A 15,166-nucleotide genomic window follows, 5' to 3' on the forward strand; every position below is an offset into this window, starting at 1 on the left:
CATGCCAATGCTATGAAAACATTCAAAAAACTTCTAATTACAACTACAAAATCTAGATTAGCTAGAGGATGCAAAAAAAAATTCTACACTAGAGCTTTCTCATTTGGATTACATTTTGCATACATGTTATATTATCGCATAGCATTCCTGTATATGAAAAAAAAAAAAAAAAAAATGAATATAATGAATTTAGAAAGCTTTGTTGAGAAAGTACAAAAAAATAATACTCAATGATCATACTACTAACTATAAACAGTTATGGATCATCAAACCTAATTATTTCAAATTTCAATATTTTATGAAGGAAGTAATAGGCAAGCGAGAATGATAAATATATAAGTGTAAACATTAGTAAATGCTCAAAATATACTGAGTTTTAATATTAAAAAGAAAATCACTTAAAAAAACCTGGTCATAAAATTTTAAATGGAAACAAATATATTTGAAAATGATGCTATTGAAAGATTTTGTTCCCACATAAGAAAATATTTTTTGTCTTTCCAAAGTAGACATTGTGCAGACACTAGAGAAAATTGAGCTAGATTGACAGTATGATAGTCTTTGTATTTTTTGCAAACAAAATAATACCTGATTGATTGAAGATGATAATACAGGTAAAAAGGTGGAATTACATGAAAATTTAATATTGCTATTTGGCTACACACATAATCTTGAAAATTCAGTAATATATTAGTGACAGTAAATATGGAAATAATTCAAACTTTTAGAAAAGCTTGGCTTTTGTAAAGGTATTTTACTCAATAAAATAAAAAATATCAAAATAACTGTTAAAATTCATTAAAAACGGAAAAAATATCTTACATGCTGACTAATGTCACACAGGCTCCCTTCAAATGTGCTGAATACTGTTTAAAATACAAAGACTATCAATTTTTATTATAAAAATCATTTTGCATTGGTCTACAATTTAATACAGCCTCTGTCTAGTATCTAATTATACATTTTGTAGCACAAAGACTACCAATAACAAACAAAAATTATAACAATGAAACAATTCAATTTTAGAGAAACAAGTTTTTTTAACTGAACAGCTTTTATAATTTTTGAAAAAATGTAAAAATCTCACAAAATAAGGTTTCTCTCAGGTTTCAATATGACAATACAAAATTGAAAAATACTTATTAACAGTGAGAATTTTTAAGTTTCTGCTACATGTGAAAACATAAAGCATTTAGTTTTGCTCTGCTGCATTACATACATAATGTTTAGGTTGATGTGTCTGACACTTTACAAAATTCATAAAAACTTGTGCCACAGGAATCCAAGTGAGAATGAACAATCATAGCAGATCACAAACAATATAGTTTTTGAATTTAAATTCTGAAGAATCCAAGAATTGTACATTCATTACACTCACTGACTTTGTTGCATTTTATCACAGATGTTATTCTCAGGAGATCGCTGCTTCAAAGGTTTATTCATCTTGTAACAACGGCAACAACGAAATCCTAAATCATGAAAAATATCAAGATGAATCTTTATATAAATATATAAACACTATCTGGAAACATAATACAGGCTGTAATGTAAGTCCTAACACAGCCTTTATCTTATTAACTGTTTGTCATAGAGGAATGGTTCCAATGCTCAAAATGTGTTCAAAAATCACCCTGTACCAGTTTTGAGAGTGAAAATACAGTGTGTGACAAAATAAAAATCTTAATTTTTATATGGACACCCTGTCTTAAAAACCCAATTAGGAAGTTCTCTGTTCCTTATCACTTCTGAGGAAAACAAAAAAGTTTCATGTTCCCAAGTGCAACATTCACTGAGATATTTTAATTCAAAACTCGGAGAGAAGTTGTGAAAGAGCATAAACTAATGAACGCTTCTTTTCTTTATTCATGCTTTTCTTTCTCAACTTTTAATTGATATTTGAAATCTGATATTCAAATTCAAACATCTCAGTGAATATTGCACTTAGAAACAGTTTTTTTTGTCGTCAGCCTCAGTTGCTCAGGACAGAGCAACAACTTTCTCTAATCGTGTTTTTAGGATGGGGTGTCAATATAGAAATTAAGAGACTACTAATGCCTCTACTTCAGCACCTCATGCCACAGGGCGTGAAATAAGGAAGGCAGGGTCATGTTTCCAGTGGTGTAGATGGTAGCATGCTTGCCCTGTATGCAAGAGGGCCTGGGTTCGAGTCCCAGCAGAGACATGATGACTTTTCTTTCCGAGTTCACCTCAGCATAACATCCGGAAAATAACTGTTTCCTTGATAGAAAAATTTATATTTCATATTTTGCCACACACTGTATTTTCACTCTCAAAACTACTACAGGCAGGCCCATAACTAGGCTGAGGCAACTGGGTCAGTGCCCTGGAGCTCTGAGCAGAATGAGAGATGGGCCCACAAGAAAATGTACACTTATTTTGAATTTTTATAACCTTGTTAAGGGCCCCCAAGATAACTGGAAGTTAGAGTACAAGGGACCATATAAAAATTTTGATTATTTTAATGACACTGTATTTTCACTCTCAAAACTAGTACAAGGTAATTTTTGAATGCCTTTTGAGCATTTTTTAAATGGGGATCATACCTCTACAATGGACAGTTGATGAAATAAAAAGGCTGCATTAGCACTTACAGGATGCTCTGTATACATAATATAGCATGAAGCTGTACTCTCTGTACTTTGTGAAAATCGTTATTGAAACGTTTCCCATATATTTACCCTTTCTTCAAACTTTAGACATGGACACTTCACAACAAACTATAGATTAAAATTACACTGGATACAATTCTGATAAAAGTGCTGAAAAAAAGTTATGCACAGCTGATAAGACTTTTTGTGTGGTCTACTTTATCAAATACTTAAGTTTCATTCAGCATCTGCATATAGTATTTTTTAATACAGGTAATTCGTACGCCAAAACTTTAAAGATAACTAAAACAGAATCTGCATAGGAAAAAATTTAATCTTGAAGATTATTGGAGAATGGCTGATGCAACTGTCATGTTAACCGGCTATCAATATTTAATAAATTTGAAGTTTGATGACTACAGATCATTCATAATTTGTGTATATGTTGATTATATATATACACAGATATGCCCTCCCCAGCTCCTAACTTAATGACATCAATAGTCTTGGCTAAGATGGCAGAGGGAAAATAAACATGAACTGCACTCTCTTTTGGTTCAACTTCAGGCTGTGCTAACTAACAGCCAGTTTCAACCACGTGTATCTATCACAAATGATGCACTCATATGGCCTTTCAAGGTTGAGCAATCAATTTTAATTAATCTACAAGCAATCACTGAACTTATATATCATACCAAAGAATCAAAGATTGGCAGAGAAAAGAGTCCAATGTATAAAATTATATAAGCTAAGCAAAGTATATTAAAATAAAAATAATGCATATAGATTATTATTTACCTGAAAAAAAGCTGATGGATTGTGTAATGTAAAACAGATGCAAATTGATAAAAAGCAATAACTAGTAATGTGTAATGCAGGGTTTGACAAATCAGAAAAAAATTTAGGCGGCAGACATTTTTTTTGTCAACAAAATTTGTTCAAAATAGTGTCCGCCATGAGAATGGTGGAAAATGTCTCTACATATTGCAAAACACCACACAACTACCAACTCTTCTTATACATTCCCCACTATAATCAAATCTGAGTCGATTCCCATTGGTTCCACACAAAGTCAATCTTAAAAATGCAGATATCTCAAACATAGAATTTTGAGTTGTTGGCTTTTTGAACTGGGCCATCGATATATTTATCGAGTATATATGATGGAAAACATCATAGTATAACTAATATATTAATTGTATGTAATCTTTTGAGAGAGACAGAGAGAGATATACCATATTATAAAATGTATTACGTGTGCATGTATACAATGAAAATCCTATATACCCTCTATAACATCAATAATCACCTATATAACGATATTACTCTCTGGTCTCCACACTTTTCATAGTGTTAGTATATTCCATTTATTATCACTCTTTAATAACAATACTTTTCATCAGTCCCTTGAGTGTCATTATATAGACATTTTACTATATGCATGTAAATAAATATATACACAGTCAAATCCTGTTTTAATGAATACCGTTATATTGAAAGTCTCATTGTAATGAAAACTTTTCTGATCCTTAAATAAGTTTACATAGCACCAATGTTTTGCGAATTCCAATATTATGAAATAAAAAATCTGTTATAACGAATTCAAAAAAAGAAAAAGAAAACAATCATTCTTCTATGGTTTGAGGGGTGCAGCAAGGAATTTTAACCAATAGGCCTACCTTGTATATGAAAAATAAATAAAATCTGTGGTAAACCAGTGTAGGGTTATGCACTAGAAATGTTTCTTCTGTTGCAAAATGAGTGGTCTTGAAAAGAAACAGTTTTCGATTACAAAAAAACTTGATATCATTTCTGAAGTAGATGCTGGAGTAAATAACAGCAATGTGGCATTAAAATATGGCATATCTCCATCCACTCCTTCAACATTTTGGAAAAATCAGACAGTTGGAATTTCAAAACCCATAGAAAAAAGACCAAGACTTTCAAATTTTCTAGATGTGGATGTAGCTGTCTTCACAGACATTTTCCAGAAACATATACAAGGTGCAGGACATTCATTCCCAAAATGTGTCAGTTACCAGCTAACTCTTATGAGAAAATACTCTGGAATTTGCATGTGCTTTTGGGTGCAAAATCTTTAAAGCACTGTAAGCATTTGAGCATGTGTACACTTTTGAGGAATTTGTTTAGTCAGCTTCCACAAATTTTTTTCTTCTAAATATTACAAATTATTTGTCTTAAATATGTTAAGTAGGTGAAACGTATCCAAAAAATTCAATGCCTAATTGATTTGAGTCACTTTGAGTTCTTTATGAAATTTAGCTTCATATTTTTCTATTATCTAGAACAGTGGTTCTCAACCTGGGCCATATGGCCCCCTTGCGGCCCTGGGATATTCTGGGGGCCACGGGAGAAAATCAGAAGGTGATCCACGACAGGTGGTGAAAGCAGTCATAGAGAGCTGTGAAGAGGAAAAGCTTTAAAAGTGAAACAAGGTCGAAAAATATTACTACTTTCAGAATTCATCAGATCCATTCATAGAACTAGGCCCCAAAGCAGAATGTGCCAAAATCTGGGACGTACGTCACAGAACAATTCGCAAGAATTTTAAGAAAAAGTGCAAAAAACACTATTACATGTATGGGGATTTTTACCGCAGAACATTTCCAGTCAGCAGAGGGCTCGTCGCAGAACAGTGCTAAACATTCTGTTTGGGGGAACCAGGGGGTTTTCATGTCTATAATGGAGGGAGAGGGACTGCACTATATCTGGTACTATGATTTTCATATGTAAGGCCGCCAGAGCAATGGTTGATGTGTTGGGAGGGTCAATTTATCGTGCATGTTCGTTGGATCGTCTCGTATTTTACACAGACCCTTTTTTACCATATAATTTGACTCCTGGGAGAGATGATAATCCATCATTTGAATCCGTGTCCAGCCAGGATTCTAGAGATCGACCTGATTTATTAAAATTTCATTCATAATAAAAAAATAGGAAGTATCTCACTCTTGGATAAGGATAGAGGGGCCCCTGGATAGAACGGGGGAAACAAGAAAAAAATTTGATCCATGGGGGCCATGAGCTGAAAAAGGTTAAGAAACACTGATCTAGAATGTAAATAAGTAATTTTTTGCCTTACAATCAAATTCTGTAACAAAAGTTTTTAAATGAATACTAAAATTCGTAAAATTAAAAATTTTGTTATAACGAAATGATTTCTTCAGTCCCTTGGAGTTCATTATAATGGGATTTGACTGTATATGCAGGGTATCTTGATTTAAATCACATGATTTTTTTAAAAGAAATCACTGATTTAAATGAGATAGTATGATATTTCAAGCTTTTTTGAATGATTTTTTAAGCTAGTGTAATGCGATAAGAGTAAACAGGAGATGGTAAGGTGTATAATTATTTATTATTTAATTTAAGGTTAAATTATTTACACATTAATTAATATTTAAACAAATGTGATAAAAAATTTTGTTTTTTGGATGAAGTCAGGTTGATATAATTAAATTCAGTTTTTCAGAAGATCAGATTTTTTTTAAAAAGTGTAAATTTCAATACTGTTTTAAAAATAGAATGACTTGTGCATAGATGTCATTGGTATGCTAAATGAGATTTTTAGTAGTTCATTTTAAAAACAAGATCTGTAGAACTTAATATTGTCTATAAGTTATATTAACTGTTATGAAAACCATTTAATACCCTAATAAATTAGCATTTCAAACTTAAATTTAAAAAAGGGTGAATATGGAATTTAAATTTAAAGAAATCTGAATTAAATAAAAAAAAATCAGATTTATTTGAAAAAAATTGTGATTTTCATTAACCCTGAGTATATGTACATATATAACATCTTGTAGACAAGTTGCTTCATCAAAATTATTTTAAATTGTTATTGACCTTTTGGAAGATGGGTGGATCCCTTTTTTGTTGCTTTGTTATCGTTCTTTTGCACTTTTTGTCATGGGTTCTATTCAATAACAATGATAAGATTTATTTTACAGTATAATATAGTGCTTTAAACATTGTCTTAGCTGAATAAGACAAGGAATAAATAGTTTCACTCGATTTATTTTGTACATGACATTCTAAAAAAATATTATCAGGAAGTGATTTTTTCCAAACATGATCAAATTTTAAACAATTAATGCTATCTGAAGACAAACCTATGAAATCCCGTTCTTCCTCAAGAGCCATTCCATTATGCCACTGACAGTAAATACATACAAGAGAATTCTTCTTCTGTTCACCCAAAACATAGCTCACAACATGGTCAATATAGTGAGTTCCTTCTTCTATAAAACAAACACATATGTAAGAATGACTGATATTATGAACTAAACATAATTTTCTCAAGAAAAATAGTTAACATATAGTTGTTTCCCATTTTTTAGACTTATTGACCCCTTTCTATATTGGTAGACACACTCAAATAATTTCTGAAATTTTTATGTTGTTCTCAGACCCCAATTCAACCACCATACAAATAAAATTTTAGGTACCAATGCCAATTGTTTTAGTTGCTGTGCCAGCCTGGCAAATTTTGGAAAGCTTTAACTTTGTTTTTATAAATATATCAACACTTTCCTGTATTTAGATTTCAATTTATATCTTAATCTATTAAAAAAAGTAGTAATAAATCACACAATTTCTATTGTTATATAACTTTCCTTCATATTGATGTATAGATTATGACTAGAAGTTTCAACGTTTCAATTTAAGTGGAACTCGTGATGGCTAAAAGACTGTTCAACAGAAACCAAACAAACAAACATTTCTCCAATATAGCTACATGTATTGTATTGTAACACCAATGAAAAAATTTACAGCTTACATTAAAACTCCTGGAAGGCTCTTGGGTTCTATGTAACACCAGTTAGAAACCTATGGCTTAGAAATCAATTTCTTTACTTATAAGTAAAGTTAACACCATTACATGTAAACTCATGTTATAATAGCAATGCATGTGTACTGCTATGATAGCCTGTTTGATTAAGATGTCAGGTCAGCAAGGTGAAATTCTCAGGGCCCTGGCTCGAATCCTCACCCTGGAAAGCTGCATCTTTTTCTTTTTTAATTTATTTTTGAATGGTACCATCTATCTTCCAAAAGTCGAAGTATACGTATATGGTCAGACCTATGTCATTCCTATATAGGTCTATGTCGGATCTGTGTCTTCCAAGACAGATCTTTGTCACATTCACAATATAGGTCTGTTTTTCAAGATATATCTATGTCACAATGCGATAGCGATCTATATTCAAAACTAACATTTTATGATATAGATCTATATCTTTATGCTACAAAGTTATATACATATCAATGCATCAAATGTTCCTATGGGAAAGGGGGATATTGTCATGGCAGAGGTTTCAGTCTAACACATGGAATAAAATTACACTGATAAGGAAAGGGAAAGAGTGGCAACACATCAAGAATAAACAATAGAAAGGAAACTTACGTTTCTCCCTACGCACCACTTTTTGATCCTGCATAATAAAAAAAATTTAAATAAGTTTGAATATTTGCAGCAGAATTATAAATACTCGACATCAAGTATCAATATAACAATAAATCCCTCTACAATGATATTTTTCAACAGATTTTGAAACCAATACAATGATATTTTTTTATATCTTGCTCAAAATCACTTTAAATATATTTTTAAACTCCTCACTAGTTTTTGTTCTAAATAAAGCATCTCAATATTTTACACCACCTGACCCTAAAAGTATTGATGATGTTATCAATATTGCTGCTTTTTGTGTGATACACAAGAGTATAACATAGTAGAAAACTTTGCAGTCGTAAGGTATCTAACCGAATATCATTAATAAAATAATTATAATTCTTATGGCACATATAAATATTTATAAGTGCATTCTCTAGTGCTATTAACAATGCCGATTTAGAAGAGATGTCAACAACAGTATAAATTAGAGGGAGCATGGTGATGATACTGCCTTTGATATAATAATCTCTGTACAATGATATTTTTTCTTGGTCTGCAGAATATTGTTACAGTTGCAAGAGAGGTATTCCCGTAACTATCGGACCACTTAAAATATCATTACATCAGGATTTCACTTGTATTTGTTGTAAAAAACCCTAAGAAGAGGTAATCAAATGTGAAGTTTCGATTTTACAATTATATTTCTTAAATATTTATGTTTTGCTTATATTCGGGATAAAAATGTTTCTGCTAAAATATGAAAAGGTGATAGATGAAAAGCTATGGGAAAATTTTAGCACTTACAACTATCACTGGTTTGTCATATTTTTCAAGAATATCTTTAGCTTCTTTATAGGATGCAGTTTCTTTCACTCTTGTAAGTAATGTCTTTTTTTTAAATTTCAACTTCTTCACATTGTCAATACTTCTTTGCACCTCATTTTCATAATACCACTTTACAGCTGCTTTCAATATGTACATTCTATAGGGAAATTAAAAAACAAAGAACATGGGAGAATACATAAGATGAGTCTTGATTACAATTACCTAAATTTTCTGAAAAAGTTTAATATAGTTTATTTAAAATATTCCTTTGAACGAATTTGAAAAATATTTCAAATCTTCAAAACATATTGTAATGAGATACTCACAATACTCACAAGAAATAAAATATAACCAGAGGTCCACAAAACAAAATGTATTCAACAAGAGATGAGGGCAAAGTAGTGAAGAAAAATACTAATGCCACAATGACATAGAGAACCCTAGAATATGTAGAAATCAATTCAAGTACCACACCATACTGGTGATGAAGTGCTGCTTTTCTTTTTTCCAAATCATATATTTTCTGAAATTATAAAATTTACAATAATTTATAAGAAGAAAATATCTCTTGTGAAAGAATAGCTTGTTAATAAAACCTTACAGCTATGGCAAATTGATACCCTTCATTGGTAATCACATTAATAGCAATGTGTCGTGAACACTGTTGTGCACAATATTTTGAGGGTTCATAACATATACACATCTCTTGTATTCACATTGCTATAGTGGTCTTTTGACTAATTCATGAATGGAACATAACTTAATACTCATTGCAGCTGTTTTTTAGGCTTCATTATTTCTTTCTGACGCATGTGATTTACATTGTTCATATACTTATAACTAAGGCTCAGATTTTTATGGTCTAAAGATGAAACATTGTCTATTGTTATTAACTATCAGCAATGTTTCATCTTTAGGTCACATAAAAATCTGAGCCCTACTTATAACAATACTGCACACTGTCTTTCCATTTGTACATTTCAAAGGTTTAGTAAAATATGGCTTTTTACAGTAGTCAAAGCTTACCTTATTACTATGAAATGACGGCACTCTATCAAAATAAATATATGCCCTTTATTGATGGAAATATTTTTATTTGTCAAGCCCCGAATAAAACATGTAGGAACCAGATAAATTTCTAAGTGGCCAAGCATGGTTTTCGCTCAAGAAAAAGTCCTAAATAATGCTTTTTAGATTTTTCCAGAACTTAATGAGCCCCCCTTCACGTTGAAAAACGCACAGCATTGAAAAAGGAAATTTTCGTCATACTTAAGTTTCAATTTAGCAATCACAAATGCATAGAATATTAGGTGTTGGTATTGATTTTCTAGTTGTCATATTGACTTGACACCTGGGATTTGTCAAGCCCTAGTATTTTATTGCATTAAAAAACCATTTTAATTTAAAAAGTTTTTGGTGGTTTCTGTACAGGGCTGTGCACAAAAAAGTAGCCTGATTTACTGACGTAAACAATTCTCAGTCATTCTTTCACTAACATCCAAAAAAAAAAAATTATGGAAAATTTCCAAATACACATCTTCAAGTGCCTTTCTATTGCTTTTTTCTGAACATGCCAAAACAGCGATTTGTTGCTGAAATAGTTTTTTGGGATCATAGCAGTGTTTATATCATCTTGCCATTAACTATAGCAAATAGTGAAAAATCAGGTTGGACAATAAAAAAAAGTTGCCAAATAGTGGTAATCTGTATACTAGATATTTATCCCAAATGAGACAACACTTAATGAAATACTAAAGATTGATGTGTGATGAGCCATCTTTTGCCCAAACACATCATGAGCCAAATATTCTTTGAGTCACTGAATTCTTTGTGTTCTGAAGGTTATTGCACTTGTAAGCCAGGTCATGAAGCGCCCGAGTGGCGCAGTGGTAAGATGTCCGTCTTCCACCATGGTCTACAGGTTTGAATCCAAGGAAGAACACAGAAAATAAGTTCTATACAAACCGAGCCTTAGGCGACCACCGATAGATGGTACCTTTATTTCCCACCCAACTCCAATGAGTGGAAATTGGTGTGTGGCAATATGACCGGAATTGGCATGTGGTAAAGGAGGAAGCCAGGTCAGTTTTTTGTGCACAACCTTGTATGTAATCAGTTATTTACACTCAACCGATACTATAAGATTAATGTAAAAAAAATAACGATACTTTATTTATGTCTTCTAATTCTTTCTTGTACTCTTCAGGGCTCTGAAAAAAAAGAAAATCATGCATTTAATCAAAGACATATACAATTTATAAGTCATAAAAAACTTTCATGTAATAAAAATAAGTCTCTGACACTTATATATTTTTCATTAAACAAACCTTATAGATTTCTTGAAGGATTATCACATCTCAATTTAAAATCAGTCGATCCATTTTTATACTTCCCTGCTTATAATATTTTCAGCTTAGTATGACTCATTTTGGGGTCTCAACTCTAAGTAATTCTCATTAAGATTTCCAGTTTAAAGCATATTTTCCCACTTACGTTTCTTCATGACGTTTTTTTGAAAAATGTTATAAGTTGGATCCACTGTAATTGGTAACACAGTAAAAGAGTAAGGAAAAACTAAACTTTAGTTATTACTGTATTCTTCCGCATTAATCAGCATGCTGAGAAACAATGAGGGAGACCCAGCACCCACTGAATTGACTAATTTGAAATTTGTTTGTTCTTTACATTTTAGATCAAATCCTTTCTGTTTCACAAACTATATTAAGATGGTTCAAGGTTTATGTTTGCTTAACTTAACACTACAAATCTGGATTTATTAAGAATGTCAGATACTTAACATGTTCATTCATGCCGATTGGGTGAGTTGAGAGTGTAGGTTTGGAATAGGTGAATCAAAAAATTAAAGAATGGCACTGCAAAACATGATAGCGCAATACAAAAGCAATAGCATACTTTAGTAACTGAACATGCAGAAAAACATGCAAAATACAGCATCTTTATTTTACGTATTAGGTTGACCATAATTAATTATGAATAAAAATTTAGATTAATAACTAAATGCTCAATTTTCATTATCGTTATCAAATTCCTGTGCAAAAGTTAAAAACTATTATTTTATACTGTTCCGATTATTTACTCAGTACTTAATATAAATTGATATTGGTCTTTTGAATGAATTCTGTGATCCCAATTGAACCTCACTTTTCCTGGTATGCTGGGAATGGAAACAATCTAAAACAGTTTTCATGAGAGCTTTTCATAAAACTCTTCCCCTTGAATTCTCATACTCGATCAATAACGACCATATCCCATGTTTCTCAATTTAAATATCTGGGTGTCATGATCTCAGCTGACCCCCCCCCCCAATTGGAATAATCATATCGATTGTCTACCAGAGAAATGTCTCAAACTTTTCTTCCTTCACAGCAACCTCAAACATTCCACTTGTGACATCCGGCGTTTCTACTACCAAACTTATATTTCTCCTGTTCTTTCTTATGCAGCTGAGGTCTGGGATTCCGCACTTCTAGTAATGTAGACAAACTTGAATCCAACCAAAATAAATCCACCTCTATTCAGGACTGCTGGTTTTCTTTTAGTTCCGTTTCCAATCTTAAACTCTAATTTAATCTATACCACTACCTTATCTCTCGTTTAGCCATTATTTGTAAGATTACTCATGGTCATCTAAATTTTAATACTTCTTGTATTATGACTAAGCCTTTCTATGTTTCCAATAGATTTGACCACCCCAAAATTAAAACAAATTTTTGCCTTTACGGACAGTTTTAAATAGTTTCTTTCCTAATACCATAGTTGAATAGAACAAACTCCCCTCCACTATTGTTAACTCCCCCACAATCTCTGATTTCCTTTCAAATGTTACAAAATATCTATGTGCAAATCTACTGCATTCTCTTGTATAGGGCCTTTAAAAAGCCAACAATATTGCGTAAATAAATAAATGGACCACACTCCCAATATTTAAAAAGTTGATGTCCCTTCGAGTTTTACGGCATGCCGGCTAATGCTGGGGTAATACGGTAAACAATAAAAGCTTAGCTTTTTAGCAAAATCAAGTTAGAAATCTAATGTAATCTAGCTGTGGTCTAAATGTAGGTGATAGGTTTTTAAAAGTTCGTCTCGTTTGCGTGATAATATCTGAGAAATTTGATTTATTATTTTAATGAAGAATATTATGCTGTCCAAATAACTATTTACAGTTGACGCTAGATTTTACGAACCTCCAATTTACAAAAACATGCTCTTTTCTATGAACTGGTCCTCTGTCCCAAACCGCATGATGTAGAGATGTTAAAATCTGTCTATATTATGAACTTGTTTTTCTTCTGCTACTTTATATCTGTTATTTTATTCTTCCAGTCAACTTTGAGTTTATTTTAACCAAAACCAAACTTCAATTCCGACATTCTAGTGTCTTAAGATAAAACAGAGAAACAGGGGGTGGGGAAAGGTTAAGGTATCACCAATTTGTTATCACCAACATGAAAATTCACATTGGATAGTTCAGGGTGTTGATCATCAAGTGAAATGCGTTGACAACATAATTCACACTTTGTGCATTATGATTGGAACTCTCTTCTTACTAAGACAAAAATTATCAAAACATACAGGATTCCAAAAAGTACATTGAGTACTCTGTCGTATCTGTTTCAATTCTGCTGTAAATGGATTCAGAGGCATTCCACCCAAGTGAGGTAAAAACTTCAAATGACTGAAACCTTCTTAAACAACAAGCAAGATTATTTGCTTCAAAGTTAAACTTGGACGATTTCAAAACATCAGATGGTGGCAGCCGAAATTCAAGAAAAGACACGGCTTGACTTTTCAGATACTATGCAGAGAAAGTGCAGCTGTGGATAGACCTAAAACTGTCACCAGTGAATGGAAAGAAGGGAAGATAAAATCAATAATAACTGAAATTACCGCCCTATGTTACACTGAAGCAAACAAAAATAAGTGATTTTTTTGGAAGTATTCAAATAATCATGAGTGACCAACTAATTTATTCCCACATTTTCTTCATCGCCTATCCCATTTAAACTTTTGATTTTATGAACTACTTATCAGGACCCCTGGAATGATGTGGAACTGTGCCACAGGACACTCAAGTGTTATGAAACTCTGCTGCACAGATCTGATATGTCTCTTGAGCGATAATTTTTGTTGCACCACCATCATTTTTTGCACACAAGGGTTAATTAGACCAGAACCTATAATTCATTGTCGATTCCAAATGGCAACACAGTCCATATATTTTTCCTTTATTTTACTCGCCGAGAGAATTAGATACCAAACTCATGACACCTCTAAATATAGTATTTCAGACAAGTATTTTATTGGCCTGTGCCACTGAGCCCACCGCTTGAGTGACCTGGAACAGTTTGCTTAAATGTCCTGGAGCTGTGTCGTGTGGTGATCTGTAAAGTTGCTGTAACACACACAGTAACAGGGGCACTCGACCACCCACAAAAATGTTTCTATCATGCAGAAAAGTACCCCTAGAATTAGTTCAAAAATCAAAGTATTCTACACAAAAACCAAGTCTAGCACCCACAGGTCTAAAACACTTCCTGATGCTGCGGGTCACTTTAATGATCTAAGAATGTGCTGCAGAACATGATGATTTGGAACTGTGATGTGGGCCTCTTGATTAATCTGGAACTGCGTCATGCGCTGCTTGAGTGCTCCATAGAAGTTCTGCAAGCCACTTAAAGTAAACTTAGAATAAGTCATGGGCCATGCAAGTGATCTGGAACTACAATATGGATCACCTTAGTGATCTGGAAATGTGACGCTTGGTTCATTTTTTACAGAATTAGGTATGAGATCGCGGGCCACATTTAGCCTTTGGACCATGGGTTGAGCATGTATGGTTTAAACACAAGGAATGTTCAATCTATTACATGCGGCTATAAAAAGTTGGATAACGTAGATTTTTTTTTTTTTTAGTGTAGAGAATAAATATAAAGTATAATCGATATTTACAAGTTTTGGAATTCTTTAAATCATGGATGCAATGTTCAAAGTATGCAATGATCAATATATATATAAACACCTTTAATTATACCTTTTTTCTTAAGAATGGAAGTGAAATTCGAGATGTAACGCTTCCCATCGGAAAGCTACATATCAAGTAATATTCTGGAAAACCTCAACACGGACATAAAAAAGGAATGTTCTTCCAAATTTTCCAATTTAAATGCTACAAGGAAAGCGGAAATGTTTACATCCTTAGAAATTTCAAACTTCGCAGTTGCGATGGATCGTTCACCTCAGACATAAACTTCAACTTTGTCTCAACGACCCGTTCATCAAAGACCCGTTC

At 32.4% G+C, this 15,166-nt stretch overlaps 1 protein-coding gene across 1 annotated transcript; it reads right to left on the reverse strand.

Annotated features, from left to right (window-relative positions):
* Nucleotides 1-409: 409 nt before the first annotated feature.
* LOC149072584 (endoplasmic reticulum junction formation protein lunapark-A-like) lies at nt 410-15,104 on the reverse strand. Its single transcript, XM_089246866.1, has 7 exons — nt 14,909-15,104; nt 11,025-11,066; nt 9,192-9,379; nt 8,836-9,013; nt 8,041-8,068; nt 6,746-6,874; nt 410-1,469 (listed from the first exon to the last, which is right to left on the reverse strand). Exons 1-7 carry the CDS (start codon nt 14,954-14,956, stop codon nt 1,375-1,377), a joined length of 708 nt encoding a protein of 235 aa, XP_089102992.1. The 5' UTR covers nt 14,957-15,104; the 3' UTR covers nt 410-1,374.
* Nucleotides 15,105-15,166: the final 62 nt, after the last annotated feature.

This window comes from Pholcus phalangioides, unplaced genomic scaffold, assembly GCF_987345545.1.
Source record: "Pholcus phalangioides strain wild (caught in Gottingen) unplaced genomic scaffold, Ppha-v1.0 ptg000017l_1, whole genome shotgun sequence".
In the NCBI taxonomy this organism is placed as follows: Eukaryota; Metazoa; Arthropoda; class Arachnida; order Araneae; family Pholcidae; genus Pholcus; species Pholcus phalangioides.